At 38.2% G+C, this 24,743-nt stretch overlaps 1 protein-coding gene across 1 annotated transcript in view; it reads right to left on the reverse strand.

Moving 5' to 3' along the window:
- Positions 1–136: 136 nt before the first annotated feature.
- LOC150087925 (potassium channel subfamily T member 2-like) overlaps positions 137–24,743 on the reverse strand; it is a 223,851-nt gene continuing 199,244 nt past the window's right edge. The window contains exons 13-31 of the mRNA XM_090370515.1: positions 23,778–23,942; positions 21,461–21,597; positions 16,524–16,587; positions 16,310–16,418; positions 15,856–15,964; positions 15,459–15,608; positions 14,832–15,067; positions 10,981–11,269; positions 10,201–10,306; positions 9,828–10,000; positions 9,644–9,715; positions 8,416–8,550; positions 8,216–8,327; positions 7,760–7,861; positions 6,487–6,570; positions 6,242–6,373; positions 4,851–4,974; positions 3,420–3,504; positions 137–918 (exon numbers count right to left, since the gene is read on the reverse strand). Coding sequence (XP_090226641.1) covers positions 636–918; positions 3,420–3,504; positions 4,851–4,974; positions 6,242–6,373; positions 6,487–6,570; positions 7,760–7,861; positions 8,216–8,327; positions 8,416–8,550; positions 9,644–9,715; positions 9,828–10,000; positions 10,201–10,306; positions 10,981–11,269; positions 14,832–15,067; positions 15,459–15,608; positions 15,856–15,964; positions 16,310–16,418; positions 16,524–16,587; positions 21,461–21,597; positions 23,778–23,942 — 2,667 coding nt within the window. The 3' untranslated portion in view covers positions 137–635. The remainder of the gene's footprint in view (positions 919–3,419; positions 3,505–4,850; positions 4,975–6,241; positions 6,374–6,486; positions 6,571–7,759; positions 7,862–8,215; positions 8,328–8,415; positions 8,551–9,643; positions 9,716–9,827; positions 10,001–10,200; positions 10,307–10,980; positions 11,270–14,831; positions 15,068–15,458; positions 15,609–15,855; positions 15,965–16,309; positions 16,419–16,523; positions 16,588–21,460; positions 21,598–23,777; positions 23,943–24,743) is intronic.

Consider the following 24,743-nt stretch of genomic DNA (forward strand, 5'->3'; position numbering starts at 1 on the left):
AAATATGGATTTATACTTAGAATGCAGGAGACTTAGATGGTGCAGTTTAGTCTCTTGTCCAATTCGAACATCTGTCACAGAAGAATATTGATATTGATAATTTTAGAAACTTTGTGATCATCTCCTAATTTTTACTTTGAAGTGGCATTTTAAATACGAAACAGTGGTTGTGGTTAAGAAGACAATATACTGGAAATCATTTTCGCTGAAGGAACATCATTTTTTCTTTGATTGCTGGGTGGTTGTAGTTTCTTCGCTTGCTCCTACAACCCATGGCTCATTCGAAATTTTCAACCAAGGTACTGGACACTATCTTAAGCATGTCATCTCCTCTCGGTTTCTAGGAGAAGTCAGTGAGTCAATGCATAGTAGTTCAGAGATGGAAAAAACAGACTTGAAGATGATGTTGGATTCTTACAGAAGAACTTTAAGCGTAGATGGAGTTTACAAACGTTAAAAGGTTTGTAGAGCGATTTTCGGACAGCATCTCCTCCATACGCTACTCTTGCAGCAGTGTTGGGTCATCCCAACGCTGGCATATTTTTGACACTTTGCGAAAGCACTTCTTTTAGTATCACATGATGAATGAGGTGTGTTGAGTTGATTCTCTTTTGTGTTTTTAACGCACGTAAGTCTTAGACAGCAGTCCCTTTTGCCATTTCTAGAGGTGGAGTGATCTCTACATCGATGTTGCCATTCACAGGAATTCTGATGCTACCATTCTCTAGCCATTCTTCACGGTTAGGTGGACATTGATTCTCTTCAAAGGGATTGCCAGAGGATGCCCCGAGCAGTAGGGAGTCATCGATAGATGATTGTTTTTTGTCTCTTTTGTGTTTGTGAGAATGCTTGACACGGATGGATCCTCTTTTCATGAAGATTTTTTTACTGGAAATTGGACTTGGCCGTATTAGGAAGCTGCAAAGAAAGAGAGAAAAAAAGGAAAACATTAGTGAGGTTTGATGGCAGGCCAGTGGACAGAGTTAATTATTTAATATACTCTTAGGTTGATTTGTGTTCAGTAAATGAGTTGTAAGTCAGTGTCAAGTTAATGTAGTTCGAAACGGGCATCAGTTTCCAGTGAATTTCAAATAACAGGCACTCCAAGTTCGATGCTGATGTTCCAAAATATCCCAGAACAGCTCAGTAACAATAGCTACTGTGTGTTGTGTACAATTCAGTGCGGGAACGAGCAAGTCGAGAGACTTAAGTAACTTTTAATATGGCATGGCAGTTAGCACTAGACATGCCGGTATGAATATCTTGGAAACTGCAAACCTGTTAGGGATTTTCAATTCAACTCTGTCTCCTGTATAGACTGGTCCCATATCCAAGTATTTTCCAGCTGGTGAACGGCGATCTTGTGGTCTGAAACATCTCATTCATCAGAGAGACCACTGGAGGCTGTCAAGACCTGTGCAGGGGTAATTAACTCCTGTAAGGTCCGTGGTTGAGACGCCGCAGATCGGAGTTGCTGTTTCAACACAAACCACAGATGCTCGATGGGATTGATGTCTGGAGAATTTGAAGGCCAGGGCAATACCTGGAAGTCTTCCTCATGTTCCGCGAACCAGTCTCGGACAATCCGGGTGGTGTGGCATAGCGAGTTATCCTGCTGAAAGATGGCACCGCCAGAAGGGAAGACCGTTGCCATGAAAGAGTGTACCTGGTCAGCAATGATGTTTAGGTAAGTGGTAGACGTCAGAGTGCCCGGCACATAGAACATAGCCCAAAGCACGACACCGCCACCACCGGCTTGTTTTCGTCCCACGGTGCATCACGACGCCATCACTTCCCTAGGTAAACGACGCACACATCCATCCAAATGGTACTACAAGAAACGTGATTCATCGGACCAGACGACCTTCTTCCAAACACTTAAGGTCCAGTTTCGATGCTCGCGTGCCGATTGTAGGCGCTGTCGCCGGTGAACCGTGGTTAGTATGGGTACTCGGAGCGAGCGGCCTGCGGCTACGCAGCCCATTTTCAGCAGGGTTCAATGTACTGGTGTTGTGATACATTGCTCCCGTCACTAGCATTCCAATTACCGGCGAGTTGCGCCACAGTCGCCCTTCTGTTGCCACGTACCATCTGGGAGAGCCTTCGCTCACCTCGAGCATCGATAGGCCGTGGTCGTCCAACACCTCGCAGGGGGTTCGTATGTTTTCCCTCTTCGGAACACTTTCGGTAGGTACTGACCACGATTGACCGTCAGCATCCTACCAGCCGTGCCGTCTCGGATATTCTCTGACCGGTCTCAGGCGTAGATAGCAAGGTTTATTCCCCAGAAACTAGGGTTTTTCGTCCAGCAAACTGACAAATCGACCATAGAACACGCCCAATTAACAGACATAAGACACACAGCACGGCAGATGAATTTAATTATTCGGGTGGCCTAAATATAATAGTTTGGTTTTTGAATATGCTCTGACCCAGTCGTCTGGCCATTACAATTTGGCCTTTGTCAAACTCGCTTAAGTCCGCTGCCTTTCCCATCTGAAGAACAAGAGTAACACTGACCCGACCCGCACACGCGCTGTAGTTCACCTGCAGTAGCTTCGAGCCAGGTGGGCAGGAGCGGCAGTGTGTAGCACACGCTTCTTGATTAGACTGGGGTTCGAGCCCGTCACCACCAAATACGGAGAATGCGGAAAGGTCAGGGAATGACCACCGCATATCCCCGAAGCAATATGGCCTTAGTTGCTAACGCTCCTAAAAACCAAATAACAGCTTAACAGTTGCTTCGATTTGCATAACAACTCGCTGGTCATAATGTTTTGGCTCATCGGTGTATGTACCTAATAAAGTTGTCACTCAGTGTACGATGACTTCCATAATAACACATTCTCAACGTAAAGCAGAGCAGCTTATGCAGTGATTCAATTAGCCGAATGTTTCTGACCCTACCGCAGAATAATGCTTTTTGGACCAGAAATGAGGAGGTTGTTGCCCTATCAACAAATGATGCATCGCGGACATTTGTTTCTTGGATTTATGTTTTCGCTAGCAGCCAAAGATCTGCCCTTTGTCACAGTCACTAACATATTGCTGAAAATCTCTCAGCAAAAAAGTTAGTGCAACAGTTGAGAAGTGCTACAGGTTTGGTACGGTTGGTTCAGAGGAAATTGAGGCAATGAAAATGGAAAGTAGAACATTTTGTAAGAAAAGAAAAAGTTCCTTTGTAATTTTGTTTAAAATTCCAAAGGCACTTCAATTAAATGTTGCGGTCCTTGGTGCTTGTATTCTCAATGATTCTTGCATTCTTAATTCAATGGAAAGATGGAGTATATTAAGCGTTTCTCTGTAATGTTTAGAAGATGGCAAAGTAATTGATATTTTACGCACGCACACACACATTAGGAATTGACAAATTATATCCAAAAGTGAAAATTCCGAAAACATCTTGCAAAATTACTTACACTACATCTCCCTCCTCTAACTTCAGATCACAGCTGGGATTGATGATCACAAAGGAAAGACTGTTTCTTTTTTCTGACACATCATCTGGAAAGTGAAACAGGAGTTAGTCAAGTTACTTGTCACTCTTAATTAGTTTAAGTCATTAATTAACAGATATCTCATGAAATTAATCAACCATTCCTTATTTCTTCTAAATATTTCTTTTTTAGAAAAAATATTTCTTGAGTTGCTGATTGGGACGGGCATCGATTGGCGACTCAATTATTTTCAGAAGTTTCAGAACAATGATGGCCCCTGAAGTTGGCATCTCCGTTGTCAAACTAGGGGTTTTGTCTCAGATCTTACACACCCCTTCCTCCTCCAACAAGGTCAAGAAACCTTTCAGTGATGCAATGCCTGTGCAACTCGTTGTGAAGGATCCCACTCGCTGTGTTGTAAGATCAAGACCATAGCATGGTCTTGATCTTACAACACAGCGAGTGGGATCCGAGTGCAACAGTTGAGAAGTGCTACAGGTTTGGTACGGTTGGTTCAGAGGAAATTGAGGCAATGAAAATGGAAAGTAGAACATTTTGTAAGAAAAGAAAAAGTTCCTTTGTAATTTTGTTTAAAATTCCAAAGGCACTTCAATCTGGCACCTCATCTGCCCCTCCCATGGTCTGTAAGATCAAGACCATAGCATGGTCTTGATCTTACAGACCATGGGAGGGGCAGATGAGGGAGATTAAAGCTCAACCCCGAGATTTTTTTTTTATTTTATACAACTGTACTTATTTGCTGACGCTTATAAAAGCTACCAATGTGGAATACACGGGATCCTTATCCCAATCTAATGCCATTGCAATATTCATCGTAATTTGAATGAATTAATTAGTTCTTAAATTAATTGAATTTTTCTTTTTCTGTGATTAATAGAAGTGAAAAGTAAATAACTATCTTCTCATCAATTAATTACTAATTAATTAGCTAATAATATACATTATTAATTACTTCACTATGCTGTACGTACTGTACATAAAAACTTTCATGGCTCTCCTGTGACTTAATAAATAAATAAATAGCAATACGTGTTTCGGATGGCCGTATGCAGTCAACATTTTTGTAATGCACTTTACTCATTTACTCCTTGATTTAATAGCAGTTGAGATATAACTTTTTCACGTTTATGCTGTGATTGATATAATAAACAAATAGTAATAATTTATATATTTATTAAACCGATAGCAAAAAAGAGCTCTCTCATATGAGCACTGCTTAAACCGAGAACATTTCTTTTCTTCACTTTCAAGATTCGAAAGTTTTATTTTGGCTTTAAAAAAATAATAGACTTATTGAAAAGTGGGTAGGAGAATGGTTAGAAGAAAAGGGTTGAGAAACACTGCTATGAGAGATGTGTACCACAGAACCATGTTGGTCTGTTCAACACTTACCATAGTCCTGTACAGGTAGCCGGAGATCTGCCATCCTGTTCTTTACCAAGTTACTAATCTCCTGCCTTTCGATCTCCGATGTTATTCTGTTTCTCTCACTGTCTGCTAATTCCAAGGATATCTGCTGTGATAAATGGAAAACAAAATGAACATTCCATACATACGATGTGAAAAAAAGACATCAGCGATTTTTAATTTAAAGTTATAAACATCCTAACTTTTCAATTATTAACGAACTTAAATACGCTGAACAACTGAGAGATGTCATTTCATTCTCAATGACCAAAAGTTTTATTTTGGCTTTAAATCGAAAGTTAACAGATAAATGAGCGATTATATAATTAAATAATAACCATATGCAAATATGTAAATATCCAGAAGCATAAATAAATGGAAAGAGAAATTGGCTGATGATATTGTAAATAGGTAGATTAATATTAGTATTAGCAGTGGAAAGAATAACATTAGTCCAATAAGAGCAATGCTCATTAATGACGACACTCTCTGTCTTCTCCCACCCAACCAATCCGTTACCCATAGCAGCAACTTGCTTTTTAATCCCACATTGCTCCAATTTACATAGCAGTATTTTACACAGAAGGCTTTCCTGAAATCCAAGTGTGATATTAACATTATGTTTTGCAATCAGTTCCTTTGTTGCTGTGTCATAGTATCTAATCAAATTGGTCAGAAAAGATTTCCCTTTAACAAACCCATGCTGTTACTATGGTATAGCTGCACCCCTGTCCAGATGGTCCTGTATTACTTCTTTAACCAGTGACTCCATTATTTAGTGACACCAGTGTCTTTAACCAGTGACAGTAGTTATTTATGTCTTTAAGTAAATCCCACATAAATACACTGTGATGCTACCAAGTGGTGCCATCTTTATGCACGAAGACTCTGCATAATCAAGAGTATTCCTCTAAGACGCTGATGTCGATTGAGGTTATTAAAGCATTAATAAAACTATGGTAAATGTTTTTTGGATAGTTCGAGAGATCTACCTTTTATTTTATTGCGTCTATAGTCTATAAATTCATTCCTGTTGCCTCAAATAACTGCTGATAGTGGGCATATAAATGAGGGTATAAAGATATGAACAATCTCAAAAGCAAGTCGACGTGGATTATATCTGTAAATGTGTATTTTTTTTTTCTTTCATACAATGGGTTAGCAAACACCAGCAACTTAAGTATTTTTTGCTATCAGGAACTTTGTGATTCATTGTCAATACCGTGTAGAAGTGCATGACTTCATTCTGAGATAACCAGGAAATTATTAATACGCATGCGTAATGGACGCAAAAATCTCTCAAAATTGCACATAGCTGGCTTGATATTTTTGGGGCTAATGGCTGTTGTGTGGAGACAGAGAAGACAAGGACTTACCGTAGAATCCTCCGAGCCACTAGAACTCTGCGTCCGATAAATCCCAATGGGGATTTCACACGAGGAAGAGCACAGCTTCTGATAGAGGCGTCCATATGTTCGAATCCACAGATCCTCCTTGGTTATCCTCATCTGGAACACGCATGTGATTAGATTTTAAAATTGGAAAACAACTGTTACGTAGCATAACAGAAAACATTGTATATAATGGTCGGAGAATAAAAAATGTCCACCCAAACGCTTACCGATGATAAAAAGCCTGATCCTGGTGCTTGGTCAATACCCAGCAGAAGGCGAACAAAGGTGATCATGTAATCTTTAACGAAGGCCTGGGAAAAAAACAAGAGATTAAGATTCTAGTACAAGTTACAGCGACAGCTTCAGATTTGTACATAGCTGGCAGCAAACCAAGTTTTCTAAGGACCCTTCAATTCTTTTTGTGGAGTTTCCCGAGCATTGTACCACGCACTTTAAATAAAAATCATAAAAAAAACTGCTCCAGTGGAAAAGTACATTGCCATTAATTTTTCCCTAAATGTTTATTTGATTCTGCAACAGATTAAGATTGGAGAGTAGGCTGGATTTACCTGAACGAATGTACGATGTGGCAATAAATAAAATCAGTATAAATAAAAGCTTAATCCCATTTTCATACCAAGCTACAGTCAAACTCAATCTGTAATCAGCAGACTGAAGACTGGTGGATGAAGGAAGGGAATATTTTCATGAATATTAGCAAAATTAATCTTGAAAACATCCCCTGCTCTGTGCAGATTTAAGAAAATAAATGGCAGATCAGATGCCCTCATTCAAAGAATATACTAGCACCAATAAATTAATTAATTCTCAGAGTTTGGTAATTACAATACCATCGAATTTCAAGGAACTTGTCTGGACAAAATTTGAGTGGAAAATATGTTAAAAAATAGGGAATTTGGTGAAGCATGTTACGCACCACGACCTCCATTTTGGCAAATGACAATGCAATATCCGAGAAAGATATAACATTATAATATACCGTAAGGGTTCCACCCTCTATCATTTATCTAAGGAACGAAAATAAAGGTATATCACGTTAAGAAACATTGTGAAACTTTATTTAACACACTTCAAATGCCAAAAAGCAAATTAATCCAAAATATTCCAGTTGTTTCTTAACAAATATGAGAAATTTTTAAAAATATAATTTATTTCTGTTTATCTGTATAATTTATTTTATTTCTAAATAATAGTGAGCGTATTTTAGCTAATATCATTTCGAAAGGTCAAAATATAAAATGTCTTATTTAAATTATTACGATTATGTATTTTATTCGAAGCCGTGACATGTGCTGCCATCTCTCGGAATAAAATTATATAAATCACGTTTATTTTTCTAACAGAAAATAACTAATCGCTTCTGTTTTTTTATGTTTAATTATAAATTCTACACAAATTAATCAAAAATAGATTTATTTTATAAAGGTGAAAACACATCTAATCTCTTAACAGTGTTTGTGAATAAAATATGACTCATACCTGATATAATATGGTGTCCAACATACTCGCACTAAATACACTTCCTGCTGCAAATGGTAAACGGAACATATACGATATATGAGACCCCCGGTCTCGTTCACTCTGACCGAATAAAACATAAAATGTAAATAAATATGGCTATGTTAGTAATATCGTAGTAATGGGTGTTATTATCATATACATATATCATAAAATGGGTGTTATTATCATTATTATATCATAAAATCTAAGCCAGATTATCGATCTCATTTAAAAGCTGATTAACAAATTAATTCACCAACAGAAATAATAAAAAATTATTAATAATGTGTCTTCATTAACTTATAATTTTACACATTTTAATATTTATAAATTTAGTTATATTAATAGGTTTTTGAACATCTCATTTCGAAGTAGACTTTAGGATATTTTAAAATCTGAATACACTAATGATCATAAAGAATGCAAACTGCTTACTTTCTCCATTCTTGACAGATGAAGGGCATAAATGTCATTAGCACGGAACTGCATGAACCTCATGTTGTTAGACTGGCTTAGTTCAGTAATGATCCTGACACTAGGGAACATCCTGGAAGGAATAAAAAGAAAGAAAAAAAATTTGGAGCCTTCAAAAAAAAACAGCATTTCGCAGCAAACTCAGATCTCAAATAACTTACTTGAACATTGTCTGGACGGCTACAATAGTATTACAATCGGCAAGGTAGTCCTCCTCTGCGGAATTCGAAGTCTCCTTGTTAACCACCACCACACTATCAGCTAGGTTGATTCCAGCTCTCAGTAGATCATCTAGACTAGCGTAAATAAAGAAATAAATATACAATTATGAGAGTTTAAAATTTATTCTGCTGGACAAAATGAACATTTTATAATTGACCACATCTGTACCGTAATTTTGCTAATTTGCAAGGCTTCCATAAATTATTTACCACATTGAAAATGATTAAGTGATATTTGAAGCTGATATTTGAATAATATTTATGCTATTTAAAAGAACCACTCAAAGAGTTTTATATAAGATTGTGTAGATGTTGCTAGTGTTGATAAAAGTTGCGCTTCGCAATAACCATTAGACTCCTCATTGGACTTTGGCTGTGTGACAATTTCTCAGTGAGCATTATCCAGGTCGATAGACTGGACGAAGAGGATCAATTCCTGGCCCTCTCGCTCAATCCATATAACCCCACTGGACTTTTTTCTATGGGGTCATATGAAGGATCGGGTACATCATACGCCCGTTATAAATCTGGATGAACTTCTCGAGCGAATCACTGATGCAATAGCTTTAGTGACACATCAATTGTAAACCGTTTGGACATCCTATCTGCTCAAAATGGTGCCCATGTAGAAACTTATCAACTTTTTGAGTTTTCCCTTCCATTAAATAAAACTGCTTTATCGATATCTCTTGTAGTTTCTGTTATTTATTAATTTGTAATGTGGTTAATAATTGATGGATACCTTGTATGTAGATATTTGGGATCGTATATCGGATATTTTCCATCAAAAGCAATGTGATTATGATGTCTTCTTAGCATTTAGCTACAGAGTTCTGGTGCTATCAGTTTGTGAAAAATTAACACTATGGGGATCATGATCAAAACGCAGAGCTAGGCCTTTGCCCCATCTGTGTGCCACAAGCTGGGAACTGACGGTTTTCATAATGTATAACAGATCAAAACTACCAGGAGGGTATTCAATATTCTTAGGTTAGAGACAAATTTTCATTGAATAAGAATGGTTGGTAATCTTTGGTCTACTAGGCAGTCAGAAGACCATTTTAAGCCAAAATAATTTGTATTAAAGAAGTGCATATATTGAATATATATGTTATATATATATTTAGTCTAAATACTCTAAATTTAACTACTCATGAAAGCTACTTACATATCTATAGATCCTTGCATCCAGTATACAAGAGGAAACCACGAAATAGCATCCAGAAAGGCCAGGTGAGGTCTAAACACAATAAAAAAAGTTTGTCATTATCAAATGAACCATCCGAAAATCATCTTTATATAAAATACTTTGATATTCTTCGTGTGCTGAAAGGTTCTAATCTATTACTTGCCTCCTTTCCAGCAATAGAATTATGGGCCTAAGAGTCTGTGGTACGTGAAAATGCGCTCTCAGAGGTACGATGAAATTATAGATTCCATTGCTCGCGAAGTCAGCAGCCAGGATGATACACCGGTTGGGCCAATTGTACTCTTTTGCATTACGAAATGCGCAATGTTCGCATATCTATAGAAAATAAAAAGGAGAAAATTAAGAGACTGCTAATTATATTTAAAAAGAATATGAGGGTGAAATAGTTGAATAAGTTGAGAGAATCCCATAAGAAAATTTTAAAATAATGAATCTATATTAGAGCATCAATAAACCTAATTCTCGTGTAGGATCTTGCATGTATGTAGTTCAATGCATTTTTCTTGTTTAAGTACCTGAGCAAGTTCAAGACAACACAGAGATTTCTTCTCCTTGAGAAGGTAGCAGAGCGTTGGACTCACTCCAATATATGGAGATACAGGAGGAAATCCTTTAACAATCCTGCAAAAAGAAAAAAATAGAACAAACATATTACAATTTACTTAACTCTGTCTGGTAATATCTTACTACGTTTATATAAGCTATTAATTATTACTTTAAAGCGAAATAAATTTAAAACCTAATGATCAAATAACTTCATAGGATTGGCTGAATTGAAAACTTCGATTACTCTGCCTTAATTATCGACCACCAGACTTTTAAAAATACACTTTTTTTGTAAATTAAATAAATATAATTGAAACAAGATTAATTCAGCAAAGTTGGTCTAAAAGTACTTCGGAAACCCAGTGGAAAAAAAATTTCTGAAGCAACGTGTTACTGATGTCAATCAAACTCATGCTCTCATATGATTGGACAGTGTGATGTCTGTCATCAGCGCTACCATGGTAACAAAATTAGTTACCGCCAGTCAAATTGATATATTAAACAGAGATAAAATAAATTTCATATTTGTTCTTTTTATTTAAAATAAGACAAAGCTCAAATATGAGTGTAATGTATAGATTGGTTAATGGCTGTTGTCACTCAAATTTAGTATCAATCAATGATAACATCGAACCGAACATCAACGTTGTGATTGTGGAGTCATCGACCAATCATAAAAAAAAAGTACAGGAAAGTTTTCCAAGTCGCTGCCGAGGTGCTTTTAAAGAAACTTTGCCGCTAATTCTTACTCGCAATTTTCGGCTGGAGTGTTCCATGGACTTTCTAGATACTTTTCTTCCTCCTCTTCCAAAATATTCTGTTCCTCTTCTTGCTCTTCTGGAGATGAGTCTCCTTCTTGTCCAAACATAGCAGGTACTGGAGCAATGCTCGGTCTTCTTCCTCGTGCAAGTGCAGTGAACCCTTCCGATCCCATGGGGCCATCCATCTTTGGAAGCTCCAAGTGCTTTCCGAATTTTTTCTTCACCAGGTTGAACGAAAACTTGGACTTGAGAGGCAACATTTCGAACGATCTGCTGTCTTCATACAAGGAAGAAACGTTAGATCAGGAACAGGAGAAGAAAAAATTATAATTCAATAAATTTTGTGATGTTAGTTTATTTATTGAGTCAAATCAAATGGACAAAAATATTCGTAACAATTTAACTAATTATTATTAATATTTCGCTACAGACAGTCATAAAATTAATTTAAAATAATAATAATATATACAAGATCCTGACCAGCTGCAAAACCAAGAAGATAGTAAACCACTTGGACAGCCAGAACGTCATGGCCGAGCAGTAGAAAGGATGTTAGCAGATGAGAAAAGCATGCTAGGAGCAGCTTACCATTGACAAGGTAGTCACGGAGCAAGTCTACAAGAAGCTCTCCAACCTGTACACGGTCTACTTCAACTACCGCAAGACATTTGGAGAACTTATGGGGCACTCCGTGCCCCATAGCTGGCCGTTTACAAAGTCAATCCGACAGTAACAAACTTCCCAGAAGCAACCATGGAGAAATGGAGGACCATCATCAAGGTAGAGAACATCACGACCAGATCGATCGCCATCAGAAGAGGAATCATACAGGAAGATGCCCCGAGCCCACTGTGGTTCTGTCTAACAGCAAATAAGGAAATTCTCTAAAAAAGGAAGGAAGAATCTGTACACCTCTCATCTGATGCACGTGAATGACATAAAACTCTATGCGGCCACCGAGAATCAACTCCGCAGCTGTCCCGGATCACTGAAAAGTTCAGCAGAATGCAATTTGATTTAGAGAAATGCATCAGAGAAATTTAGTCGGCCGAAACTACCAGCTGCTGAAGACCGGTGAAGAGGTTGAAGCCAAATATCCGACGATGATGCAGGTTTAATAGCTAAAACACAAGTAGTTGAAGGCTTGCCTGACTGAAAAATACCATCAGAGATTGAGAAGCTTGCTAAAATCAAAGCTGAATGGCGGGAATGTGGTTAGAGCCATAAACACTTAGAGCCATATACGGATCATACACTGGACCAGCACTGAGCTGGATAATGATGACCAAGAGCCGCCAACACCACCAGAAGTCGGCCATCGAGAGCCTGGCCATAGCCCGGAAAGAAGAAGGTAGGGGCTTGAGAGATTTCATTGAACAAGAACAATAGAAGAAGGTAATTAAAAACCTGATTTGTTACTTCCATAAAAACACAATGGCAATCTACCAACCCATAAAGAAGACAGACAAACGGTATACAACGCTCATCCTTAACAAGGAGAGCCAACCCGCATAAACAGAAGAAATAAAGACAAATATTTGCGAAGGAGGCGCTTCATGGCAAAGACAACAGTAACCACCATCAAGACTATTTAGAAAAAAAAATGGCTTCCAATTCATGGCTCACGAGCGGAAAGCTGTTACCCGAGACCGAAAGATTAATGCTCACCATCCAAAACCAGATAATCAACAAGAGGAACTACAGGAAATACATTGTCAAGAACTCTGGAGTGACAGATGACGCATGTCGACGATGTGACCTGGCCTCAGAAACAATCCAGCACATCACTGTGGGATGCAGGGTATCACTCGGATGGAGTACATTCATAGACATGGCTACGCCGCCAGGATGACACGTCAGAAGCTAGCGCAAAAATACCAGTTGATCAAAGAAAGTGTACCGTATTACACTTACGAACTATAGACCTTACTAGAGACTCCTACTCACAAACTGTACTGGAACTGCACCATAATGACAGACAGGACAATCACGTACAACAGACCAGATATAACCCTCATCGACAAGATGGAAATGGCTACCTACCTGATCGACATAGTTGTGCCCAACACCAGCAACCTCCAGAAAATATACGAGGAAAAGACCAGGCTGTCAAAGAACTGTGGCGTATAGAAGAACTAATGACCATCTCGATCACCATATCAACCACCGGTATGGTCGTCAAGATTCTCCATAAGAACCTAGCAGCTATAGGCCACCCAGAGAACCTTTACACGGAACTCCAGAAAGCCGCGGTCCTAAACAGCTGTAGAACAGTAAGAGAGTACCCGTCTCGAGATGGGAAAAAAACTAATAATAATAATAATAATGCAATACAATTTCGTCACCAAAAATATAATAATAATGAGCTCCAATAAAATATATTTCACATTTTCACCAACTGAAAAAGTTTTTAAATCGAAAAACAATGATTTTATAACCATCCAGTTATCTTTTAAATCTTTCCAAGCCGTTGACGTCAACTACCCATGGAGACACAACGATTAACGACATGCTGTCTGAAGGAAAACTTCCTACAATCTAGTTTGCAATTTTTCTCCTTAGTTCGAATTCATGATCCTTATTCAAATGTCATTTAATTCCTTAAAAAAATCCACTTCATTCGTTTTAACGTCCCTTCTCAAAGGTATAGCCTGTAACTATCCACACATTCTTTTTCTTTTAGTCCAACGTCTGAATTTAGACCATCAGCTCTCTTGTTGCCTATTTCAGCATCTTGCTTTTGTGGCACTACTCAATATGAACAAATGTGTTTGTTGTCTCCAGAATAAATCCATTAAACACTTCCCATTAGTATCAAATAGATATATAGTAATAACTCCATAGAGTTTATAGAGCCCAATAAATATCCGAGTCCTCCGTAGTCCCTTTTCCAGTAATTAAAGCCCTGACGCTTTCCTCTGACCACAGAAATATCTTTTTATGCCACCCACAATGGATTCGTGGAATGTCATATTTTTAATCTTGTTGTGAACTAGATCAAAGATATTTAACACTATTGTTTTACCACTCAAATTTCATAAAGAGATTTTCATTGTATTCTTTGGACTCGGTTAACCTGTAACACAGCCCCATCACACGGACCCAACGTCTACTTAGACTTGAGGCTCCAAGAACCGTCTCGTTTTTTTTCAAGTAGCTTTTGATTAACAGTATATACTTCACCTCTTTGCTCCTCCCTATAAATTCCATCTTTACAAAATAATCCCTTCTATTAAATAAGGCAATCCAAGCTAACAAAAATTTATCCTCATAAGCTTTGTAGAGTCTGCCACCAAGTCTCGAGTTAATCCACAAGGCTTTCTTCATATACTTGTAATCCTTCCTACCATGTCAGGGCATAATTTCAGGCACAGCAATGTTTTAAAGTATCTGACATCATTTTTCCATCATGACCTTATATTTCTTAACCAAGTCTTCAGTTTTTGTTTTGTAACTAAAGGACGTTAGTTTCCACCCTCCCGTTAGAACTGACAACTGGTCAGTAACATCACAGACCCTGGTTCTGTTTCATCTGTCTGGCTTATAGAATACATTCCCAGTATCTTTAATAACTGAATCGTCGACTAACATTATCTTATGATCCGTTCCTGATGGCCGGCCCTTCCAGAGAACATCACACGAATCAGTATATTTTCTTGATATACTGTTAAATGAATTGTACCTGTGGACAACATGGAACCTCTTATTTGTAGTAATTTAACCAGCTGCAGTAACTGGTGATGTTCAATTTAATTGACATTTGAGGTACTATTACCTTTTAAGTTTTATAATTCATGTTTGAATTTTACAGTTCAATATAAAGTGAGGGCTTTTCATACCAGACTTCCTTCTTCCCTTCTCGTCATCCTGGGGAGTTAACCCACCTCCATCGTGAGATTTGTCCTTTTCGTCTTCTCCAGTGCCTGCGGGAAGGAAGGCGCTGTTTTCCTCTTTGGTGATGTTCATATAGAAGCAAATGTCTGATGATTTCAATACATACGAAGGACCAGGATTCAGCATAATTGGCCACGTTCCTGGGACATCGGTTTGTACACCAACCAACGCTACTCCATATCTGTCAAAAATAAAAATAAAAATAAAAATTAGAAAGAAACCAGATGAAAATTTAGATAAAAAAAATAATTATTGTAGATAGATATTAAAACTTTGCTGATCCACAAATAAATGTATTAGTAGTCAATAAAATTAAGTGAACACTTTCGGCCTTCTTCCACACTCAAGTAAGCTGGCGATAAAAACCCCAAATCTTATTATCAGGCGTAACTACTCTACAGAATAAGTTATTTCTTTCTGGTGGACATTTATGAAGCAGTTTGAGCACTAAAATAGAAGCCATGTTGAAAATAGTGAGGGTTCAGCCAAACAGATGCAAGGCCATGTGACATGCGTGCATGCACTTGGAAAGATGAAATCGTTAAAAAGGATAACAAATTGCACCCACTTACTTTCTATGCGAGTGAAAGGAGGCGTAAGTGAAGCTTTTTCCTTCGTACTCTCCGAAAAATCGGCTGTCGCCAAGGCGAATGTGATAGATCTCATTACCAGAACATTTACCATACAGATGATGCCATTCTTCAGCCGATGTCTGTCCTTCTCTGAGATAAAGAGAGAGAGAAAAAAACAGTCTCAACTGGTTAGTAGGATGTAGTTGTTATTATTACATATTTATCTATATTTATGTTAATAGCGTAAATGATTTTACTCTCATTATCTTCTGATAGATGATGCCAGAAGCTTTTGGAATAAATATGGTATTATCTTTTGATGTATGATAATTAATGACTAATAAATACTACATTGATCCTTATGTAGGTTTTTAATCCAGAATAAAGTTGTACTTACTGTCCTCTGGAAGTGTGGAGTAGTAACGTGACAAGAGTGGATGTTCCTGGACACAAACAGTTGTTGGCCAATAGGGCATACTTGAATTCATCTTCACACACTACATGTTCTATTATGGAAACAATAACACGTGATTAGGCTACTAGAATACATTACGTACTTTTCTTTTGTTATTATAATAATCTCTATTTCAGATTATCCCAAACTTTTTCAGTCCTCATCTACCACCCCTAGTCACTCCTCCAAACTGAGTTTGGAGGATTCGCCAGGGACGGCAGATGGAGACTAAAGTGCTATGGCCCCCTTTAGGATCAAAATAATGTTGATTTTTACTTCTTTATTCCATCTTAACTGTGCCAGAACTCCCCTTTAGAAAATCATGCTCCCCTTTTGAAAAATGGGAATCTTGACAAATATCTTAGGTATAAGAAGTATTCTCTTAGATAATTCTTACCCGCAAAGGCCACGTGCACTTTATTTTCAGGACGGAAGATCTGCACGTATTGCGGAACATTTGGAGCAAAATCTCTGACAGCCCAGGAACGCAGAATGGTATGTTCATCCTGGAAGAAACGATAATCAGCAAACGCCATAGAGCCTTCTGGGAAGAAGGAGAAGGAGAAAGAACGAATGAAACTATGGTTAGATAGCTTTAAGGCAGTCCTTACCGCAGCACTCCTATCTGCGTAGCTTCGGGCTGCGAGAATGAAGCAGGCTTCAGCAGCATTCATCCTAAAAGAAAGAAAGGAAGAAAAAACGTATATTAAAACCTCACGTGACATTCAATTAGTTCGACTGTTTCATTTTATTCGCTTCAGAATGATAAATTATGTTTCTTAATTATAAACGAAATAATTAAAAGCGAGGATTCATTATAAGGGAATCAAACGCGTGTACTCATTTGAATGACCCTGCGTGTGATCTCCAAATTACATCAATGTCACCAGGTGTTACGACCATGAATCTTCTTACCCGGGAGACACAAACAGATTACATTGGAAATATTTGTGGGGATTTATAGACGTGCAGAGAATGTCGTTGTGTATTGTGTCCCTCCCAGACTTCAGTCACAGGACTTTAAATCTAGTTTTCTGTTTAAATTGAATTTGTCCTCAAAATAAGAAAGTCATATCTTGGCAAAAGAAATTGGGAAATGAATAATGAAAAAATGTTGAAAGTAGAGAGAGAGAGATATCTTTCAGCGATTCACATACGTTGTCATAGTGACGCATGGAGCAGAAAAGGAAGTATCCTCGCAGGTGGTAATTTGTGTATGTAGATCTGAGATTCTTTTGTTATCTTTTAAAAGTTGTATAAAGGCCTGATCCCTCAGGAAAAATACAGAGAATCTGCTTCGCTACATTGCAATTATAAATAATTCAAAGATGGACTTGATGTGGATCAATTGCAAAGGTCGGGGGTTCAAGAGTGTGCAATGATTCTTCTATTCCTGACAGATGCATGTTTTGTAAGTGCCTACTTTTTATCTACCTTTACTGATGTCTTTCAAGAAAAACCTAATCAATACTTATGTGACTATATTCCTTTTTAGGAGCTGTTGATAATCCTATACGCGCTAGCCATGAACCAATCTTCCAAAAACATTGCATCAAGTTAAACAAAAAACTACCAGAGTCACACCTATAGATAGCTGTAGCCGAGTGGTCAGGTACGGGAATGCAGTAGCACAAGGTCTTTGAGTAGACCGGGGTTCAAGCCCATGACTGCTAAATACGGTCGATCTGCCAACCCGCACTGTACCAGATTGGCAGATTATGGTCATTTCTCTCAGCATGAATTGTTGAGGAGGCTGCTATCCTGCAGTGGGTTGATAATGGCTGCAGTTTAACTCTTCCTGCTGAGATGTCACTATCATCATACACTCCCGCCTAAAAGTTTGGAATCATTTTTCTTAATTTTCAAAGATTTTATTAAAATAGGGCCAACTTGTTTACCAATTTTTATTAAAATATTTTCTGTAATGTATAAAAATCACAACATTTAAATAATATTTTAAAAATCTCTAGATCGTTCGAGAATATTCCAGAAATGTGTGAAAGACTCCTGAATGTGGTAGAAGGTTGTAGAGTTTTCTCGAATATTCTAGAACGTGGGAGTATTGTTTCAATATTATAGAAGATTGTAGATGATTCTAGGGTGTTTTGCAATAATATAAATTGAGGTGTAAATTATAAAATCGAACACCCGTCATTCAGAAAGAATGTTTGGTGTGCGTTTTGTTTGCTTCGTGATAAACATGACAAGAGAAAGGAAATGGGCGTTGAAAAAAAAGAAGTCCTGTTATAATTCTGTATAAAGAAAGTTTTTCCATTAGTATTGGCAAGAAACTAGGTGTTTCTTTCAAAGGAGTACGAAGTACCATTCGAAGATTCAAATAGACTGTTAAAAGACACAATAGAAGCTCAAGATAAGACTCAAACACTGATTTCTAAACGCAATCGGCGATTTACTGCACATGAAATCCGAGCTGAGTTGAATAGAAAGAGATAAACTCCCGTGTCCACATCCACTGTAAAACTTAATCTTAACCAAGTAGGACTTAATGGTCGTGTACTTGTCCGAAAATCTTTCTTAAAACCGGAAAATCGAAAGAGATCGTTGATTTGGACTAAGGGCCATCAACATTGGACAACTGAAGGGTGAAAAAACGTACTGTGGACGAATGAATTCAAGTTTAAAATTTTTGGATCCAAGCTTAGAGTTTATATGTGAGAAGATCAAATGAAAAAAAAAAAAATGGTGCCATATTGATCAGTTCCTACAGTCAAGCATAGTGGTGATTCCATCATGATCTGAGGTTGCTTCTGTTTTTTTTCTGGAGTGGGTGACGTCGTCAGAATTGAAGGAATTTTAAGAAAAAGAAGGCTATAAAATATTCTTGAACATAAAGCAATATCCTCTGAACTTCGACTTTGTGGACACAAGACAATAACCCGAAACCCACGAACCGCCGGTATTGCAAATTATGGTGTGGTCACTCTAATCGCCTGGCTTAAACCCAATAGACCTTTTGTGGAAACCTACAGCAGAAAAAAGCAGTCATCGAGGGTTTCCTATGGAATAAAACATATTGATCATCGCTCTCGAAACGTGTCGCTCAGATAGAGAGACCATGGTCTAGTCTCTCTTGATGACAAAACAGATAATTTCAGATCCTTCTTAGCTTCCTATGGGCCCTATAGGTGAAACGCACACAAATACCGTGGTTTATCTATTTTCAATAACCAGTAAGTGCTTACCCTATCCACAGTTTTAAGAATGACCATGGTAGAGTTCTATTCCGATTACATACTTTCTACAGATTTGCGCTATAGCGTTGGAGGAGCTTGGATTATAGCATTCACTTACTGGATTATCACTCCCGGCTATACTCTCAGATTACCTGTGTCACAATAAAAAAAAAATAAATAAATAACGGATCCTGCAACTGCTCACATCTCTTCTTCTCAAAACAGAACTGGGCAGGAACTGTACTTGGCAAAGATTAAAAATTACGTTCATTCTTTTTTAAACAGACCTTATAAAACCTAAAAATTAAAAACACACAAGATTAACTGGCGCATGGGTATTTTTGAGCTTTTCTAAAGTTTGTTGCGAGCTCTTTTCATCAATACTTTCCAATCATATTTACAGTTGTGCATACATATAACAAACATTATTCTGGTACAAGAGCCACATTGGAAGTAGAAGCCAACTTTGCACTGGGAAAACTTCAAGACTGGGCTGCCATGCACAAATTAACAAATCTCCAGTGAAAAAACAAAGTCAGTCCTTCTAAAAGTCTAAAAGGAAAGCTCCAAATCCGACGGCCACCAGTGATGGAAAATTAACAACACCCCAATCCGTCTCTACACAGAAATCAAGTATCTGGACCTGTATCTAAACGCCAACTTATCTTTCCATCCCCGCTTAAAATACCTGTCAGATAAAATCCGAAAATACACTGCAATGATAAGGCGGATTAGTAGAGCGGATTGGGGCCTAAAGAATAAAGCTCTATCATTAATATATAAGGCAGTATATGTCCCGATTGTGTGCTATGGAGCCTCCATCTGGTGTGAAAAGGCAATCCTGGAAAGGAACAAGCGCAAGCTTGATTCCATTCAAAGATTTATGTTACTATCGGTTACCAGGGCTTGCTGTACTGTCAGCACCCCTGCATTACAAGTCATTGCAGGATACTTACCTCTCTATCTGGAAGTTGTCAGGAGGGGTCTCTTCCAGCGCCTGAAGAAGGGAATCCCAAAGCAATTGTTAAATCTGCAGTTGAACCATGCAAATGACCCTAAGAAGGAAAGAAGAAAAATTTTCAGACCACCTACAAAACCTCTGGCAAGAAACATGGGACACAACGCCGAAAGGTGCAATCACCAAAAGGTCTATTCCCTCAATAAGTCGGACTTCTCCAAAGCCTCTTCCCTGGTACTCGCCTGCATTGCAAGTCACCTTCCTGCTTACAGGCCATGGACCGTTCCAACAAAAACTAACAGCCATGGGAATAGAAAATAGCCCATATTGCCACTGGGGTGAAGAGGAGTCCTGGGAACCTTATGTACGAGTGTCTCACTTACGACAACGCCAGACTTCAATTCCTCACAGAGATTCGAGGAAACCCCCACAATCAGGAGTCAACTTTACTTCAAGAAGAGGCCACATACCTAGCCTTAACACGCTACGCCCAGGCTGGTTTCAATTCTAGAAGAGCAAGACTTGCGGAACTCAGGACAGAACAGAATAACGTGCCACCCCTGCGATCCCCGACTTGGGTAGGATAATGCAATTTACCCTTGGTGCAGGATACTCACAGGAGCACCTGCTCCTGTGATTTTCAACTTCCTTCTCCATCCTCTTCCTTAGAGTGGACTGCCTTCCCTCTATTGGTCCACTCCAACTACTGTTCCCCACATTTTGACTTCTTCTTCTCTTATTCCCCCATATGCTCTCTTCAGATAAGAAAAAAAAAATACCTTATCTTTTTATTTTATTTTTTTTTACAGCCTCAACTTTTCTTTTTTTTATTTATTTATTTTTTTATTATTATTTTTTTTATGGCCTTTGTCAGGAACCTCAGGCAATCCTGGCAGAGGCAGCCAGAGTATAATAGGCAGCCTGGCTCACCTCCCCACCTCCCAGTGGTTGTGGCGGGCAACATGGGGTTCCAGTAGAGGCCCCGCGGCCAAGCAGCTAGTCACAACAACAGAACAAAGCACAATACTACACTAACCAGACATTACACTTTTTTTCTGGCTGTGCAGTAGTTCTGCATTTCATCACAGAGTACATATGGCGCAGATGTGGGAAACCACCGGTGGCGCCTGAACCTAAATACTATGCCACTATGCCACTATAACAAACATTACACTTTTCTGGCTTTTACAAAGATTCTGTACTTCTTCACAAAGCACCATGGCGCAGACGTGGGAAACTACCAGTGGCACCATCCACAAAACACTACGCCACTATAATAATAACGGTTTAAAACTGATTCCGTTGATCACAAAAATACTTAAAAGTCGGAAAATATTATAGAAGGCCTACCTTCTACCCAGACCAAATCTTAAAAGATGATAAATTATTTTCTTACCTTGCTCTAGTAAGATCAGTATCTTTTAGAGCCGATCCCTGGATGTAAATTACCCTCTGGGCCCACATCGGTACTTGTAGAATCATCTTCATGGTGGAATCCAACTCACAGGGTGAAAGAAGAACCACATAGAAATCCTAAGTAAAAAAAAAATAAGAATAAGAATGTATACATTTATTCGTAATAAATTTATTCGTAACTCCTGGCCAAAACAGATGATTAAGAGGCAAAAACAGATGAAATTAAGGTTTCTGTAGAAACCTTAATTCAGTATTTAGTAGGACCACCTCTCTGTCCAAATTGCAGCCCATACACGTCGTGGAGTAGATTCCACTAGAAGTCGTTAGCTCCAGTTCTTCCATCAATATATTTGTCAGATACTCTTTTGTGGTCGGTACAGAACTGCGAAGCTGAACTATCTGTTCCAAAATATCCAAGACAATCTCAGTTGGATTCAGATTTGGAGAATTAAGCGTTTGAAATCTTGGGAATATTCCTCGAAACATTCAGAAGATACAATTTTAGCACAATGATGTCATCTTGATAATATCATTATATCACCTCCAAAGGCTGAGAAGTGGACAGGTGACAGTCTAGGTGCATGGTTTCATGAGGTTCAAACCACACTTCCACCTTATTAGTGGTGAAAAAAAGTGTAAATCGAGACTCATCAGACCACGTGATCCTTTTTCACTCTAAATTGTGGCTCCAGCTAAACGTGCTCCAAAAATAACACTTTTGTGAAATCGGAAAGATCACCTATTTTCCCACGGACCCAATCGACCTAGAAACCCCAGGAAAGCGAACATTATTTATCCAATATCAAGGAACTTGCCATCATATCCTGTAATAATTAACATTTTCAAACCGCACGTTTAATTATCTATTGACGCTAATTGCAAAAGGTTTCTAATTTTTTGGCCAGCGAGTGCATTATAGTAACTGCGAGTGCCATTTGAAGTGAGAACTTTGGACAGTAGAGAGTGTAATGTAATAAACATTAACTAGCACAGAGGAGAGTAACCCTATATTTTACATTGCAAATTCCCACAAGAATATGTCCCCAGTTGCTGCAGATGAACCTCTAAGCTGCTTTAATTACAGTCGAATATACTGTGGAGTGCCTGGAACACTACCTAAATTAAAAGCAGTATTACTAATGCTCCATCTACTACTCCTGGTACACACTTAGTATTCAATACACGCACGTAAAGATTTATGAATTGTCATGTCCATCACTAAGCCTTCTGTTCTATCAATATTCGACTCTAATCCCAACGCGATCATTAAGGACAGAATTTGTGTTCGGGATCAAGTATCTGAACGTCACTACTTAAGCCTAGGTACGAGAGGATGTTCTAAATCCACCTGTTGCCAGAGCAACGTAAAATGTCGCGTTGTGATTTATGGTAGCGTGCAACAATTTATAGAAGATAATGAAGATCACTATGCAAATGCCTTATCATTTTATAGCTTAAATTTGCATTATAATTATAGTTTCTTCAAACCGTATTCTTTATGTGTGATTATTGATATCCGCCATTTGCAATAATATCATCGAGTAATTACTTCTGGTATTAACTAGAGAAGTCAAGAACAACGTTGGTTCTATGACGTAATGGCAAACGTTTCAGTTATTTAAGTGGTATATGGAAATCAGGAAAGATAAATAAAAGTAAGGACAGCAATAACTAAAGATGCCTTTTGGAGAAATAAAGACCCCTTGAGGAGTACTGTGGGAATTGAAACAAAGAAATGATTAGAACATTTGTTTGGCCAGTTTTTTACATCTGGAAGTTAATTTTGGACCTACAAGAAAAAAGTGCGACAACAGATTGAAGCATTCGCGGTGTGGTGCTTCAGAAGAACATTAAGAATTCCATGGACAGAGCACATGTCAAACACTGATGTTCTACAGAATGAGACCACAAAGATCTCTACTAATGGAAATGATTCAAAGAACAATGAGACTGGCAGGACACATCTAAGAGGATCAGCTGGACGGAGAACACTGACAGTCCTCGAGGGAAAGATCGTGGGAAAAAGATCAAGAGGAAAGAGAAGAAGAACCTAGTTTGATGACATAAGGATCTGGACGAGGTCATTATTTGTGGTATACATGATCAAATAAAGAAATAGAGGTTTTTTTTTAAGGTAACCTTTAATTTATATTTAGATCTAATTTAAATTTTACCAGCAAAAAGCCCTAAATCTAAATCAACTAATTTCTAAGACTACTTTTCAGTAAAAAAATATTATTGACTATAACAGTAATATAAATCCTTGATGAGTCTACAGTTTTTTTTAAAAAACTTGCCTGAAGCAGGGGATGTGCGTAGAATTCATTTAGGAAGTCCATAATTGTATCAGCTCTTAAAGTTGTGTTGCATACTACCACGTGTTTTTCACTCTGTGCTCGATGCATGCTATACGTTCCACCCAGTTTTTGTCTTTCCATCCAAGTGTACGCCAACTGCTCGAACTAACAGAGAAAAGAGTGGGATAAATGATAATTTATGTACAATTTCCTAAATAAGAGATTATCTTAGTCAGAATCAAACTATTGCAATAGAAATGGATTATTCTAAAGATCTTGTAGAGTTGCCCTCGTTTAAACTATACTGTCCTCTCCAAACCGGGTGGAAAAGGCTTGGGTTCGAATCCCGTCAGTGAAGCGAGGAATTTTCATGGTTTTTTTTTTTTTTTTTTTTTCCAACGTGAGTGAGTTAGTCGGCCTCCGTTGGGGATTGTGAGTTTTTTTGTTTTTCTCCCCCCGAAAACTGAGGCTTTTCATCCAACAAACAAGCAAATTGACCACAGAATAAAAGCAATTTGCAGTCAGAATATATAGACACCTCACAGCCTTAGTTGCTTCTATACGTACGTACGTCTTTTTCCAGGGGGTCATCTTAAGAACGCTTCAGTGGTAAATTTGATTTACTGCTCCTGTTTAGGAGGCAAATCGCCATTTCCTGTAGCGGAAAGTCAACACGAAGCTGCAATTTAGTCTGCCTTCTGTTTTTACTCCTTCGAACACGAATCTACATTAAGCTCTGCTTCGAATCACATCAGCCAGAGAGGAGGACACCAAGTTGCCATAACGACAGTAGTACATGTGCAGGAAGACGCCAGAAAGAAATAACCTCGTGCACGGATGATGCATTTACTGCGAATGCATTCTGTAGAGAAGTACGAACTACTCGTGCTAACTTGAACCCATTACACTGTTCAGAAAAGGCACACACACACACACATACACTCACACTCTTCGTATGTGCAAGTT

This window comes from Mastigoproctus giganteus, chromosome 3 (genome assembly GCF_048544385.1).
Source record: "Mastigoproctus giganteus isolate SK-2022 chromosome 3, ASM4854438v1, whole genome shotgun sequence".
Taxonomy (NCBI): domain Eukaryota; kingdom Metazoa; phylum Arthropoda; class Arachnida; order Uropygi; family Thelyphonidae; genus Mastigoproctus; species Mastigoproctus giganteus.